Raw genomic sequence first — 15,363 nt, 5'->3', positions numbered from 1 at the left:
TGTGGTGTTTCTTGCCTTATTTGCTCTTTGGGTACTTCCTTATTTTTGTCAATCTGGCATCTTGGACAATTCAGTTACCTTCGGTTCGATGTCAAGTTCTTCTTCTTCTTCTTCTTCTTCTTCTTCTTCTTCTTCTTCTTCTTCTTCTTCTTCTTCTTCTTCTTCTTCCATTATAATATTACTATTATGATTTCATATTGTGTGTGGTGTTTCTTGCCTTATTTGCTCTTTGGGTACTTCCTTGTTTTTGTCAATCTGGCATCTTGGACAATTCACAGTTACCTTCGGTCCGATGTCAAGGAGAACTGTAGCGAAAATTGGGACGAATTTTCACCACTTATTTCTTTCTTTTTTATAGCAACTTCTTCACTCAATGCGTCACCACCGAAGTTTTCAAAAATGTTCTTCTTCAAAAGTTGAAACTTTCTAATGACATGTATTCATATATCAGCGGAAAGTTTCCTTCTTGAGAACTAGGACAAAAAGTTAGGGTCTCGCCGTTTACATACAAACATACTGTGTGCTCAGTGTGATCATAAATAAGGTGACATCCTTTTAAAACTGCATACCAGGTTAATGCAAAAAGTGCTTCTACGATACACCAAGAAAAATAAATTTACTTTTAACAGATATAGGTCCCTAATAATAACTAATGACATTTTATTCTAAATAGAACAAAGAACAAAATTTTGTCAACACACAAAAGAAGGAAGAAGAAAAAAGCGAAGAAACGAGCAATATCTATAAGATATTATATCGTGTTTCAAGATCAAATACTAGGTCCAGGGATGTCAAAAGTCAGTCAAAGAGGTGTACATTCATAGGTAGATAGAATATCTTTTGATTTTAATTGAGTGAGCCACCCTAAATGATGTTGATAAGTTTATCTTCGATAAGTTTATTTTCCCCTGGGGTGGGGTATCATCGGAAAGGAAGAGAAGAAACTCCCAACAAGATGCAAGAGAGATAGCATATCGAATGTTTGTTCGCTCTCCAATGCCGTTGTTTTGATCAATATACTTACTTACATAGAAATGTATACTTGTTATTGGTATGTAAAGTAATGGGGCTATCAGTTCTTAGTGTAATATTACTTGGGTACGTAACTAGCAGGTAAGGGTATAAATAGAAATAGCACAACTAAGTATTAGATACAACATACAACTAATAAAAAATGTTTTGCATTTTCTTCTTAATAGGAATTCATTTCTTACTATCTGACCTAGTTGTATTCAGTGATGCTCTGTGTAAAAAAATCTTTCTAAATACACTTCTATGTTCAAGTTTTGAACTTTCATGTTTCAAACTATCAAGGAAGTAGAAAAGTATTTTATTTAAAGAAAAAAGTTGTAAAAATGTAATATTTTCTATGTAATTACCTAATGTTTAATGGAGTCTAAATGTTTAGAGGTACCTTCTTTCAGCTCATCCTTCTTTCTATCAGTCTCGGTCTCTCTCTTCAGGTAGAAACACACTATCATTACGTCACGTCACGTGAAGTCATGGGGAGTCAGAGAGATGTGCTTCATAGTTCTCCCATAATATAGGAGGTCATTTCGTTCACGATAGCCACACTGCCCTCACGTCACGTGAGCACAGTGTGTTTCTACTTTTAAGATGGAAGGATGAAAGTGTAAATTTGCAGAGTAACCCCCAGGATCACGATAGCCACACTGCCCTCACGTCACGTGAGCACAGTGTGTTTCTACTTTTAAGATGGAAGGATGAAAGTGTAAATTTGCAGAGTGACCCCCAGGACCGACAATATGGATCACAGGTAGCATCGTACTGCAAGCATGACAAATACAGCCAGATACATGTAGAACAGAGCTTTATCTATGAGGAAGGCCAATTTCTTCCACTCCCGGGATCGATCTGGGATCAGACGGGTGGTGACATAGATGTCTTGAGGACCTTCAGTCTCTACAGTCCTCTCTCTCTGCCTGTTGAGCATGGACACATTGGTCATCGCCTGGTGCTCTGGCTGTAAAAATCAAACAAAGTGAGGGGCTTTAAAGGTACGCGGTTACATTGCTTTTCAGAAGGAAATGACCTGATAGTTAATTCCCAGCATTTGCTAATACCAACCAACATTGAATAGGAGTTTAAACTGGGGAAAATTCTCTATTAGGTACGCGTTATATTACGAGGCATACGATTTACCTCTAAAAAAGTTTCAACATCCAAATTGATGAACGAGATAAAAAAATGACCTGATAGTTAATTCCCAGCATTTGCTAATACCAACCAACATTGAATAGGAGTTTAAACTGGGGAAAATTCTCTATTAGGTAGGTACGCGTTATATTACGAGGCATACGATTTACCTCTAAAAAAGTTTCAACATCCAAATTGATGAACGAGTTAAAGAATTTGGCATGACAAATTATTTGAATGAGTCATAATAACAAACTCATGGTGTGACGGGATCCTGGTTTGCCATCGGGGACAGGGCATGTCCAGAAAAGCATGCAGAAGCAGAACTCAAAATGTGATATCCTATGAGCACAGTGCACAGAAAGGTGATTTGGCCAGATTTACCATTTATTGTAGGGTAGAACAGACCATACCTCGGTGGTGTAGTGATCAAGACCCACTCTACCACCCTCTTGATTTTGCTGATAGAAAACGAAAGCTTCCAGGTACCTTTGTATTGTGCTTCTCATGTTCTTCAAGTAACAATATCCTCACGTGGAATGTACACCCTCCTTTCTTACTTCTTCATTTCCCTCCTCTCTCTATTTCTCTCTCCTCTATCACTCACTAATTCCTCCCTCACTCCCCTCTCCCCTTCTAAATTTAGTTCTCCCGCGTCTTCTCCCTACAGAATTTTCGGGGAAGAAAACTCTCTTCCTTTGTTTATGAAGTCAGAAGTAAATGTAAAAACACCGGGAGGTACTAGGCGAGGGGGAGGTAGAGTGGGAATTGAGGGCCAGGAACTTTCCTACTATGTAGGTGGCTACATAGAGATTCTTCCTTTGCCAGAGTGTGATCGTACCCTGTTTCAATGTGTGATGCTAATATAGTCGTTTTTCATCAAATTCCTTTTTCTCTCTCCAAATATGATGAGAAACTAGTTTACGAGGTACTACTACTTCAGCTATCCTTTCCAACTTCAATATGTTCATCCAATTTTTTTCCAAGAAAACAGCAAGTTCATCCAATTCTTTGTTGAACTTGAAAATGTAGGTGGCTACATAGAGATTCTTCCTTTGCCAGAGTGTGATCGTACCCTGTTTCAATGTGTGATGCTAATATAGTCGTTTTTCATCCAATTCCTTTTTCTCTCTCCAAATATGAGGAGAAACTAGTTTACGAGGTACTACTTCAGCTATCCTTTCCAACTTCAATATGTTCATCCAATTTTTTTTCCCCAAGAAAACAGCAAGTTCTTACAATTCTTTGTTGAACTTGAAAAGTAAACCAAAGAGCCTGAACTTGAAACATAAACCAAAGAACTTCATAGTTCAAAATTGTCACAGACCTGGGAGGGATTCCTGGTCCTGAAACGACAAAGAGCTTCATAGTTCAAAATTGTCACAGACCTGGGAGGGATTCCTGGTCCTGAAACGAGAGAGATTCCTGGTCCTGAAACGAGAGGCATTCCCGGCCCTGAAACGACAGGCATTCCTGGCCCTGCGAGAGGTTGGGAAAAAAGCTCAAAAACTGTAATTCCTCTCTCACATGACTGCAGCACAATACGAACAAAAGATATTTTTGCACGCACGCGGGAAACGAAAATAAATTACACAAGGAGAGAAAAAAATCTCTCTGAAATAAATCTTTTAGGGGGAAAATAGAAAGTAGAAATAGACTAAAGGGAAAGAGAGTAAGGAACTGAGTGCTTTTATTTCATAAATGTCAGCATGTAAGTTGAGCACGATATGGATTGAAACGGAGACGTAGACTGAGACTAAACTGAATATACTAACTTGCATAGTTGCCTTTTAGGGGGAAAATAGAAAGTAGAAATAGACTAAAGGGAAAGAGAGTAAGGAACTGAGTGCTTTTATTTCATAAATGTCAGCATGTGAGTTGAGCACGATATGGATTGAAACGGAGACGTAGACTGAGACTAAACTGAATACACTAACTTGCATAATACTATAACTCATGAGAAGACATCCTAATTCGGTACTTGGTCCTCTCATAAACCCATTGTTGATGATGAGAGTCAAAACATTCAAAACACATACCTACCTGCTTCCACAATGTTGATATTGTTGGTCCCTAACAAACTTGGGGGATTTGACTTGTGATTTACAGTTTCACCCTATTTATAAAGGTCATTATTTTAGAAAGGCTAAAAGAGGATAAACCCATTGTTGATGATGAGAGTCAAAACATTCAAAACACATACCTACCTGCTTCCACAATGTTGATATTGTTGGTCCCTAACAATCTTGGGGGATGTGACTTGTGATTTACAATCTCACCCTATTTATAAAGGTCATTATTTCAGAAAGGCTAAAAGAGAAACAAGTATTGGAGAAGTGAAGAAGATCGGTATTAGAGAAGACAGAATAAAGTAAAGGGGAATTCAGCTAATAAAGATTTTCCCTCCCTTTTCATTTTCCAACCCTCTCCACTCTTCTTTTAGGGGGAAAATAGAAAGTAGAAATAGACTAAAGGGAAAGAGAGTAAGGAACTGAGTGCTTTTATTTCATAAATGTCAGCATGTAAGTTGAGCACGATATGGATTGAAACGGAGACGTAGACTGAGACTAAACTGAATATACTAACTTGCATACTATAACTCATGAGAAGACATCCTAATAGTATGTATTTATCGAAGTGTTTATATTATATTAAAATAATGTGTTTTTCTCTTCAGTGAGCACAAGACTTACTATACTTATACGATGCATGTATATATTAACGATGTTTTGGTTTTCATCTGTTTCAGTTCAGCACTGACATGAGTGACATCGCGTGACCATGAGATGATGTATTGGATCTTCTTGATTGCCACGATCATCAAGATCGTCTCAGCATGTCCCACTAGTTGCATCTGCAAGTGGAAAGGTGGGAAGCAAACGGTGGAATGCGTCAACAAGAGTCTCATCACTGTGGTGGAGGGAATGGACCCCAACACCCAAGTCCTAGACTACACCGGTAATAATCTCAAAACGCTTCATAATGAAAAGTTTCAGAAAATGGGTCTTGTAAACCTGCAAAAAATCTATCTCTCCAGGTGCCGAATTTCAGTCATAGATTCAAAGGCATTTAGAGGGCTTACGAATTTAGTAGATTTGGATTTCTCTCACAACGTACTTCAAACTGTGCCATCAGATACGTTCCCTGATTATCCTTCGCTGATGAAATTGACGCTGAGTGGAAACCCTATAAAACAGATTAAGACTGGAGCTTTTCAACCTTTATCTTATCTGGTGACCTTGGAGTTGAGTAAATGTGGTATTGAAGTCATAGAAGATGCTGCTTTTGTGGGTCTTGACAGCTTAGAATGGTTGAAGCTGGACAACAATAAGATAACAACAATCTCTGGGTCGAACATACTTCCGACTGGTTTACATGGTATTGATTTACATCACAATCCTTGGACTTGTGATTGTCTTCTCATCGGACTGCGCAGATGGCTGGAAAGTACTAAAACCCCTATGGCCATTGATCCCATCTGTTCTGTACCTCCGAGACTTTCATCTGTAACCATCAAACAGCTTAGTATAGATGAATTGGCGTGTGAACCCCAAATCACTCCATCAACATTTTATTTGGAGATACAAGAGGGCAAGAATGTATCATTACTTTGTAAAGTGTCAGCCATACCTGAAGCGAAAATAACCTGGTTGTTTGATGGAGTGCCCATTCAGAATGAATCTATGAGTGCGTCTGAGTCACACGCAGTATACAGCACAGAGGAAGGTACTGAGATCAAGAAGAGTGAACTTCTCATCTATAACTCAAATATAGATGATAATGGCACATTTGTGTGTGTGGCGGAGAACCAAGCTGGCTCAACATCTTCTAACTACACTATCAGAATTGTCCTGAAGGAAGAAAATGTAGAGGTTGTGACAGTATTCCCCCTAGAGTACGTGCTCATTGTATCAGGTATCATATCAGTTTGCTCACTTGTTCTTATATTTCTCTTAGTTTTATGTTTTCTATGTTTCCGAAGAAAAAAGAAGAAATTAAAGAAGAAAGATGAATCGGATAAGAATGTCAATGGGAGCAATGAGAACGTGGTAAAGAATCTGCGGGAATCTCCCAAGTACACTAGTGTCAATGCAACATCTGCAACGTGCATGGACAAAGTCAATGGGGGATACATCATAGCAGATGGTCATAATGATATGATGTTGTATGCCACTGACTCTGGAATTCTAGTGGCAACCAACAACATGAATACATATCCCTCATACAGTATCTCCTATCAGATAGAGCAGAATCCAGACCTGGTAAATGATGCAGAGAGTGTTGATAAAGACAGGAGAGCTCAGGGAGGAGAGGATACACAGGATACTCAGGATAAAGCTTCAGAAGCAGCAAGTGTTCAGTACTCGGACTCTGGTAGTCAATGTCAAGAGTGGGGAAACGTCTGCTATAATAGGATGCAACCCATGCAACATATTGTCCTGAATAATGTGTACAACCAACCTGCAGACATTCATCTCACACCTGAGAAGTTCATGGACAGGGATGGCTATCCCGTAGACTTTGGATTACCCAAAGTTCCGACCCACTTCCCTGCATTAGTCCCTGCTACGGCTTATTACAGAACACTTCCTCATAGAAGACATACTGCAGCAAATCCCAACAATCGATATTCCAGGGAAGCGGAATTCCTGTCAAGATCGTCACAACCTGCTTCGTACGAACATTATGCTCCAGCAGACGTTCGTTACAATATTGAAGGATATCCTTCAGCTTCTCCCACACCTTATTCGAGTGCACCTAGAGTTACCTTTACGGAGCCCTTACACATTCTGCAAGGACAACCAATGCAATCAAATCCTCCAACAGAAACTACTACTAAGAACGAACAGACTTGGACTGAAAGTAGCGCAGACGAGCAACCTTCGACGTCAAATCCGGAAAAGTCAAATGAGAATAAAAGTGAAGGTTTCCAGGCCAAACGACACATGATAGATAGTCTTTTGAAGAACAGGGACGTGAAGGTGGGAAGTCATCTGCATCCTCATAGAGGTCTAATGCTGCCCCCTGTGCTCACTGAGAGTCCGGATGAAGGATATGAAGGAGAAGGTCCAGAGACCACAGAGATGTGAGAGCAGGTTATCACTGAGGTATAACATTATTTTCTGTGATTTTACTGTACATGTCATGTAAAAATATCTATTGTATATAATGTATTTGAGGAGATAATTTTCTCAGTAGAGTTACAATGAGTGAAAAACAACAAATGAAAAGGAGGGGAAACCGCTATGCCTTTAGCCTCAAAGAAAATGTTGAGTCTACTGTTCACACAGCAGCTAATTTCTAAATCGTCAACCTTCTACAATTTGTAATAAACATTGATAAACACACAATGGAGAATGAAAAAACCGGTGAGCAAAAAAAAAAAAAGTAAATTAAAAATTAAAAGCAAGGAAGAAAAAAAAGGTAAAACATTGCGAATTGAATTTGGCCAAGTCGCAAGACTTTATCTTTCCCCAGGGACTATGAATTTCTTCATGGATAATGCAGCACAAGATTAATCCTGCTTGTATTGCTGCTGAATGCTACTGCTTGTTGTGTTTTCATTTCTGGCGAAAGGGAAAAATGTTTTAGCTTTAATTTCATTTGTTGTTAGAAAACAAAACTCAAGTACCATAGAGGTAGAGAGGAGAATATGGTCACTTTGAACTCTGATTTCAAGTCGTAGATAGGAGAGGTTGTCAAGTGCTAACAAGGTTGATCTTCAGTACACACAAAATAGTGCTAACAAGGTTGATCTTCAGTACACACAAAATAGAAAGGAAATTGAACGGTGACCATTTAAGAACAAAAATGTTTCGTACCTTCGACTTAACTTTGAAGTACATATTTGACTTGGTATTTCTAAAAGAATAACTTATACGTTCTTCGAGTATGTTTACAATTAGAAGAAACGAGCAATAGTAACAAGGTTGATCTTCAGTACACACAAAATAGAAAGGAAATTGAACGGTGACCATTTAAGAACAAAAATGTTTCGTACCTTCGACTTAGCAACTTTGAAGTACATATTTGAAAGGGGTGTTCCTGACAGACCAAGTCAAATTTCTAAAAGAATAACTTATACGTTCTTCGAGTATGTTTACAATTAGAAGAAACGAGCAATAGAGGGTACAATGTCTTCGATTAAGTACCTACAACTATTAATAGTTACTTGTTATTGGTATGTAAAGTAATGGGACTATCAGTTCTTAGTGTAATATTACTTGGGTACGTAACTAGCAGGTAAGGGTATAAAATAAATAATAGCACAACTAAGTATTAGATACAACATACAACTAATAAAAAATGTTTTGTATTTTCTTCTTAATAGGAATTCATTTCTTACTATCTGACCTAGTTGTATTCAGTGATGCTCTGTGAAAAAAAAATCTTTCTAAATACACTTCTATGTTCAAGTTTTGAACTTTCATGTTTCAAACTATCAAGGAAGTAGAAAAGTATTTTATTTAAAGAAAAAAGTTGTAAAAATGTAATATTTTCTATGTAATTACCTAATGTTTAATGGAGTCTAAATGTTTAGAGGTACATAGATTTTACATATTTTTTATAGTTTGTTCCCTTTCTTTTTTGGTTCTCAGAAGGTAAAAGAAAAACATCAGTCTTATTTATTATTTATATTTTTTTACTATCTAGGTACATACTTAGGTGTAAGTATCTACCTACTTAAAAGTTATAAAAAGGTACTGGTATTATAAAATAATATTAGGTGCAATATCTCTGTTTTAAGTTGGTTCTTTTCCTTTCCTGAGAACCAAATTTGCCCTCCTTTTGGTCATTTTTTTTACTATCTAGGTACATACTTAGGTGTAAGTATCTACCTACTTAAAAGTTATAAAAAGGTACTGGTATTATAAAATAATATTAAGTGCAATATCTCTGTTTTAAGTTAGTTCTTTTCCTTTCCGGAGAACCAAATTTGCCCTCCTTTTGGTCATAAGAGAAGGTAAAAGAAAAACATCAGTCTTATTTATTATTTATATTTTTTTACTATCTAGGTACATACTTAGGTGTAAGTATCTACCTACTAAAAGTTATAAAAAGGTACTGGTATTATAAAATAATATTAGGTGCAATATCTCTCTTTTAAGTTAGTTCTTCCTTTCCTGAGAACCAAATTTGCCCTCCTTTTGGTCATAAATTGTGAAATCTTGGCAACTGTGTTTTGGTAGGAATAACTTTTATTCTGTTTTCTTCTTTTTTTAGAGTGTACACTTTATAATATCCCTGATAGGTACAAAACCCTCATCATTGAATAGGTATTGAATGTGCAATATTTTATCAAATAAGTTAGTGTAGAGGTACAGGGAATGACTTGAGTAGTGGTGTACCTATCTATCTACATAATATGTAGTTACTCCTACATTATTACCAAATAAGAAGGCAGCTAGGTAACTTATTGAATGTGCAATATTTTATCAAATAAGTTAGTGTAGAGGTACAGGGAATGACTTGAGTAGTGGTGTACCTATCTATCTACATAATGTAGTTAGTTACTCGTACATTATTACCAAATAAGAAGGCAGCTAGGTAACCAATTAGGAAGAATTTCTTCAAAGATAAAGAGCGTCATGTTGAAAAGGAATTTTAATTGTGTTAAGCATATTTAAATGCTTGTCACAAACATCGTTCCCCGATTATTTCACCTAGATAAATTTTATGACATTACTTGGACTCGAACCGCCAACCTCCAGATCCAAAGTCCAACGCGTTAACAACTGCACCACTGAGGTTGGTTAAAAGAGCGTCATGTTCAAAGAATAAGAGTTTTTTTTTAACATTATTTAATTGAAAAAAAATGTGCAATATTTTATCAAATAAGTTAGTGTAGAGGTACAGGGAATGACTTGAGTAGTGGTGTACCTATCTATCTACATAATATGTATTATGTAGTTAGTTACTCGTACATTATTATCAAATAAGAAGGCAGCTAGGTAACCAATTAGGAAGAATTTCTTCAAAGATAAAGAGCGTCATGTTCAAAGAATAAGAGTTTTTTTTAACATTATTTAATTGAAAATCACAAGATTTTGAAAACTCAAGATAGCAAGAAAAGTTAATTATACAGAAATTGTTTTCTAAATAATTTAATTAATAAATTTGGAACAAAAGAAGAAAAAAATCCCGAGTTTTCCAAATTATTCCAAGGAATTTTCGTGTCTTATTAAATCTTTAAAACCTTTTTTCTTTCATTTGGGCACTTCAATGTTTTGTAAAATTAAAGGGAGTAGCCATCACTAATATTGCTAATGGATGACTAATTTAATAATTTACTTTGTGTACGGTACCTACAAAGGATTAAATTGGAAAATCTCCTCTGTAAAATTAAAGGGAGTAGCCATCACTAATATTGCTAATGGATGACTAATTTAATAATTTACTTTGTGTACAGTACCTACACAGGATGAAATTGGAAAATCTCTTGTAAAATTAAAGGGAGTAGCCATCACTAATATTGCTAATGGATGACTAATTTAATAATTTACTTTGTGTACAGTACCTACACAGGATTAAATTGGAAAATCTCCTCTAGTCTCGGTTCAGTTTTCTCATCTTCTTTCTCTATTAACAGCTAGGATATTGATTTACTGTACTATAAATATTTTATGTACGTATAAGGTGTAATTTTATTTTTGAGTTTTAGTTTGGTCTAATTTTACAAAGTCTAATGCTAACTTTTCTACATTGAGTTTTGTTATACCAAAATGTTATATTAGCATCATAATAAAATATATTTAGTTTATTCAATGTATAAAATGAAATGGACCTTTTAATTTCTTCAATTAATTTATTAAATATTATTAAGTATTAAAAACTTCCTATCCCAAGTTGTCTGAAACGAGAGAAAAAAAATGAAATGGACCTTTTAATTTCTTCAATTAATTTATTAAATATTATTAAGTATTAAAAACTTCCTATCCCAAGTTGTCTGAAACGAGAAAAAAAAAAATAATAATAATAAGAGAAACAAGAACTCTTGAAACGAAAAGTTTGAAATATTTCCAATCGAAATAGTAAACATGACAATATAAAATGATAACATAGCCGAGATCATAACCTTAGTTCCATAGTACAAATACCTAGTACAATAAAGAAGTGTGTGTACAAGAGGGAGAAAGAGAATTTGTTAGGGGTTAATTTTAAGCCTGGAAAAGTTTGAAATATTTCCAATCGAAATAGTAAACATGACAATATAAAATGATAACATAGCCGAGATCATAACCTTAGTTCCATGAAACGAAAAGTTTGAAATATTTCCAATCGAAATAGTAAACATGACAATATAAAATGATAACATAGCCGAGATCATAACCTTAGTTCGATAGTACAATAAAGAAGTGTGTGTACAAGAGGGAGAAAGAGAATTTGTTAGGGGTTAATTTTAAGCCTGGAACTTTTGACCACCAAGTCAACGTCAAAACCTCACCAGAAAACCTTGCGCCTTCAAGGTGGAACAACTTCAGCTGTCGGAATGGCATGTCACCTTTGCCACAACCACTGAAGAACACTCAAGCCAGGGGTTTTAATTAACGGAATAGAACACCCAACTTTTCAAAGTTTAAAATTAGAAAAAAAAGTATAGGTAACATAGAAAAAAGAATGAGACCAGAAAGTTTGAACTGTGGTGGAAAAAAAAGTTCGTGTATGTTAGCTATGTGTTGGAGAGAGAAGGAATAGGAGGGAGAGAAGGCATCCTGATTGAGGGAAGTAATCAATTTATTTAATGTGTCTGATGAAAATGTTCTAGCGAGATTTGGCTTTGACGAAATAAAAAACTTTTCCAATTTACCCTCGTCTTGGTTTTAGACCGGAAAGACAAATGAGGAAAGGGAATCTGAAGAAATAAATACAAAGCGAGAGACAAACACAAGGGAAGGGAAAGAGAGAACAAGAAGAAGAAGGAGGAAAGGGAGCTTCAGATGCATTCAAAGAGTCAAAATAAAGCAATGTCGTTTTCAAAAGGTTTTGTGCTGTGGACAAACAAAAAAATAACTTCAAACTTCAATTTGAACACCAAAAGCTGCATTTTATAGGTACAATTCTCTCAAAGAAAGACAAATGAGGAAAGGGAATCTGAAGAAATAAATACAAAGCGAGAGACAGACACAAGGGAAGGGAAAGAGAGAACAAGAAGAAGAAGGAGGAAAGGGAGCTTCAGATGCAATCAAAGAGTCAAAATAAAGCAATGTCGTTTTCAATAGGTTTTGTGCTGTGGACAAACAAAAAAATAACTTCAAACTTCAATTTGAACACCAAAAGCTGCATTTCATATAGGTAATTCTCTCAAAAAGAAGAAATCGATTGTACACATAAGTATCATGACTGTTGTGTTGGTTTTATAGCTTTAATCGAAACATAAGTACATTATAGGTACAAAATTATCAACTCCTAAAAGCAAAACTTTTTACCTATTAACTTGTGCAGGTGCACCCTATAGGATTGGATATTGGATAATCTTCGATAATTTTCGTGTAAATTTATTAAAATAATTTATATAATAATTCAACGCCTAGACTCTAGATCCTAGGATATGATCCTTGATTCAAAGATAGCAGGTGCACCCTATAGGATTGGATATTGGATAATCTTCGATAATTTTCGTGTAAATTTATTAAAATAATTTATATAATAATTCAACGTCTAGACTCTAGATCCTAGGATATGATCCTTGATTCAAAGATGATTTTTACTCTGGAAAACTTTTGACTTTCATATCTCTAAACTTCCCAAACAATTCATACAAACTATAACGAATAAAACATTACAAATGGTGTCATTACGGTGAGCTAATTTCTCGACGTTTACCTAGTTCAAAAAGTTTACCAAAATGTTCAAAAAAGCTCAAAGTTCAAACTCGAGTGGTAAATTATTTTCAGTTTCTCAGGTTCGCAAAACTTTTCATTCGTTTAGCTTTTGACCTGGAAATTGATATTCTTGAGCTTTTGATTTTACAATACTTCTACAAAACTTTTCATTCGTTTAGCTTTTGACCTGGAAATTGATATTCTTGAGCTTTTGATTTTACAATACTTCTAATGATGATGATGATGATGCGTACCTTTAAATTTGTGTTGTCTTTCGAACGTGATTGCTAATTAGTCCTAATTGAATTACTTCTAAACAATCATTTCAACTGCTTTTAAGCAATCGCGATAAGTAATTTTAGTTAGAACTCGAGAGTCTCGAGACCTTTGAAAAATACATAATTATAGGTAGGTATCCTCTTTTAGGTTATAAATTCAATTTTTATAAGTTGGACAGCACAGTCGAAGATTTAGCTAGGAAAATACGGACTTGGTGACTTGATGGAAATTTCTTTTCACCCTCATGCATGTTCTATTAATAACAAATCCCGTCTGAGCAATATGGGGGAAAAAATGGCTTATACTCCTGTAGTTCCTAGACAGAGCTATAGTTTATGTTGTGGATTTGTTATGATTAGAGTTTTATGATAGACATGCAGGTTGGTTATATATATACCTAAAGCTTTCCCATGTTTATCTTCCTTATCAGAACAAATTTCACTATTATGTTTAATATTTTGTTTAATACACCATGAGGAATAAATTTGATAAAAAATAAAATATGTTCCCGTTTTATAATCCGTACTTCATAATCATAAATCTTCAAATAGATTTGATTAGATTGCGAATTTCTAATAGGGGAAGATCAGGAAGATGTGTGAAACTGGTGCGTTCCTTGCACTTTTGGTATTGAAAATTAACATCGAATACAATTTCTTATAAAATAGACAACATGAATAATGAAACAATGTACTTACCTACTTAATAGAATAACAGTAAGAGCTGCCGGTATTATCATTAAATAAGAATTAAGTTGTAGGTGTCATACACATACACTACTTAACTCAAATAGCACACGCCAGGGACTATGAATTTCTTCATGGATAATGCAGCACAAGATTAATCCTGCTTGTATTGCTGCTGAATGCTACTGCTTGTTGTGTTTTTCATTTCTGGCGAAAGGGAAAAATGTTTTAGCTTTAATTTCATTTGTTGTTAGAAAACAAAACTTAAGTACCATAGAGGTAGAGAGGAGAATATGGTCACTTTGAACTCTGATTTCAAGTCGTAGATAGGAGAGGTTGTCAAGTGCTAACAAGGTTGATCTTCAGTACACACAAAATAGAATAGAAATTGAACGGTGACCATTTAAGAACAAAAATGTTTCGTACCTTCGACTTAACTTTGAAGTACATATTTGAAAGGGGTGTTCCTGGCAGATCACACTGCCCTCACGTCACGTGAGCACAGTGTGTTTCTACTTTTAAGATGGAAGGATGAAAGTGTAAATTTGCAGAGTAACCCCCAGGCCCGACAAGATGGATCACAGGTAGCATCGTACTGCAAGCATGACAAATACAGCCAGATACATGTAGAACAGAGCTTTATCTATGAGGAGGGCCAATTTCTTCCACTCCCGGGATCGATCTGGGATCAGACGGGTGGTGACATAGATGTCTTGAGGACCTTTAGTCTCTACAGTCCTCTCTCTCTGCCTGTTGAGCATGGACACATTGGTCATCGCCTGGTGCTCTGGCTGTAGAAATCAAACAAAGTGAAGGGCTTTAAAGGTACGCGGTTACATTGCTTTTCATAAGGAAATGACCTGATAGTTAATTCCCAGCATTTGCTAATACCAACCAACATTGAATAGGAGTTTAAGCTGGGGAAAATTCTCTTTTAGATACGCGTTATATTACGAGGCACACGATTTACCTCCAAAAAGTTTCAACATCCAAATTGATGAACGAGATAAAAAAATTTGCATGACAAATTATTTGAATGAGTCATAATAACAAACTCATGGTGTGAGGGGATCCTGGTTTGCCATCGGGGACAGGGCATGTCCAGAAAAGCATGCAGAACTCAAAATGTGATATCCTATGAGCAGTGAGCACAGTGCACAGAAAGGTGATTTGGCCAGATTTACCATTTATTGTAGGGTAGAACAGACCATACCTGGGTGGTGTAGTGATCAAGACCCACTCTTTATAAACAGAAGTACATATTCCAGTCCAAGGTATGGAAATATTATTATTATAATTTTTATTTTTATTATTATTATTTTTTTTTAGAATCAACCAAGATAGTAGTAGGTAGGTATACTACTGCTGATGTAGAAAAAAATCTTTGGCCCTATCCAAATAAGTACCTAGCATGAATT

The 15,363-nt window shown here is 35.7% G+C and overlaps 2 protein-coding genes across 2 annotated transcripts in view; one reads left to right on the top strand and one right to left on the bottom strand.

Moving 5' to 3' along the window:
• Positions 1–1,418: 1,418 nt before the first annotated feature.
• The window catches only part of LOC103514476 (neuronal acetylcholine receptor subunit alpha-5), a 24,743-nt gene continuing 10,798 nt past the window's right edge, over positions 1,419–15,363 (bottom strand). The window contains exons 8-9 of the mRNA XM_026827435.1: positions 14,503–14,736; positions 1,419–1,651 (exon numbers count right to left, since the gene is read on the bottom strand). Coding sequence (XP_026683236.1) covers positions 14,524–14,736 — 213 coding nt within the window. The 3' untranslated portion in view covers positions 1,419–1,651; positions 14,503–14,523. The remainder of the gene's footprint in view (positions 1,652–14,502; positions 14,737–15,363) is intronic.
• LOC103514474 lies at positions 4,819–7,853 on the top strand. Its single transcript, XM_008479356.3, has one exon. The coding sequence runs from the start codon at positions 4,944–4,946 to the stop codon at positions 7,245–7,247; it is 2,304 nt and encodes a 767-aa protein (XP_008477578.1). The 5' UTR covers positions 4,819–4,943; the 3' UTR covers positions 7,248–7,853.

The sequence above is a fragment of the Diaphorina citri genome, unplaced genomic scaffold (genome assembly GCF_000475195.1).
Source record: "Diaphorina citri unplaced genomic scaffold, Diaci psyllid genome assembly version 1.1 scaffold1148, whole genome shotgun sequence".
Classification (NCBI taxonomy): domain Eukaryota; kingdom Metazoa; phylum Arthropoda; class Insecta; order Hemiptera; family Psyllidae; genus Diaphorina; species Diaphorina citri.
Note: the sequence above shows the minus strand (reverse complement) of the source record. Positions and strands in the feature narration are given on the sequence as shown.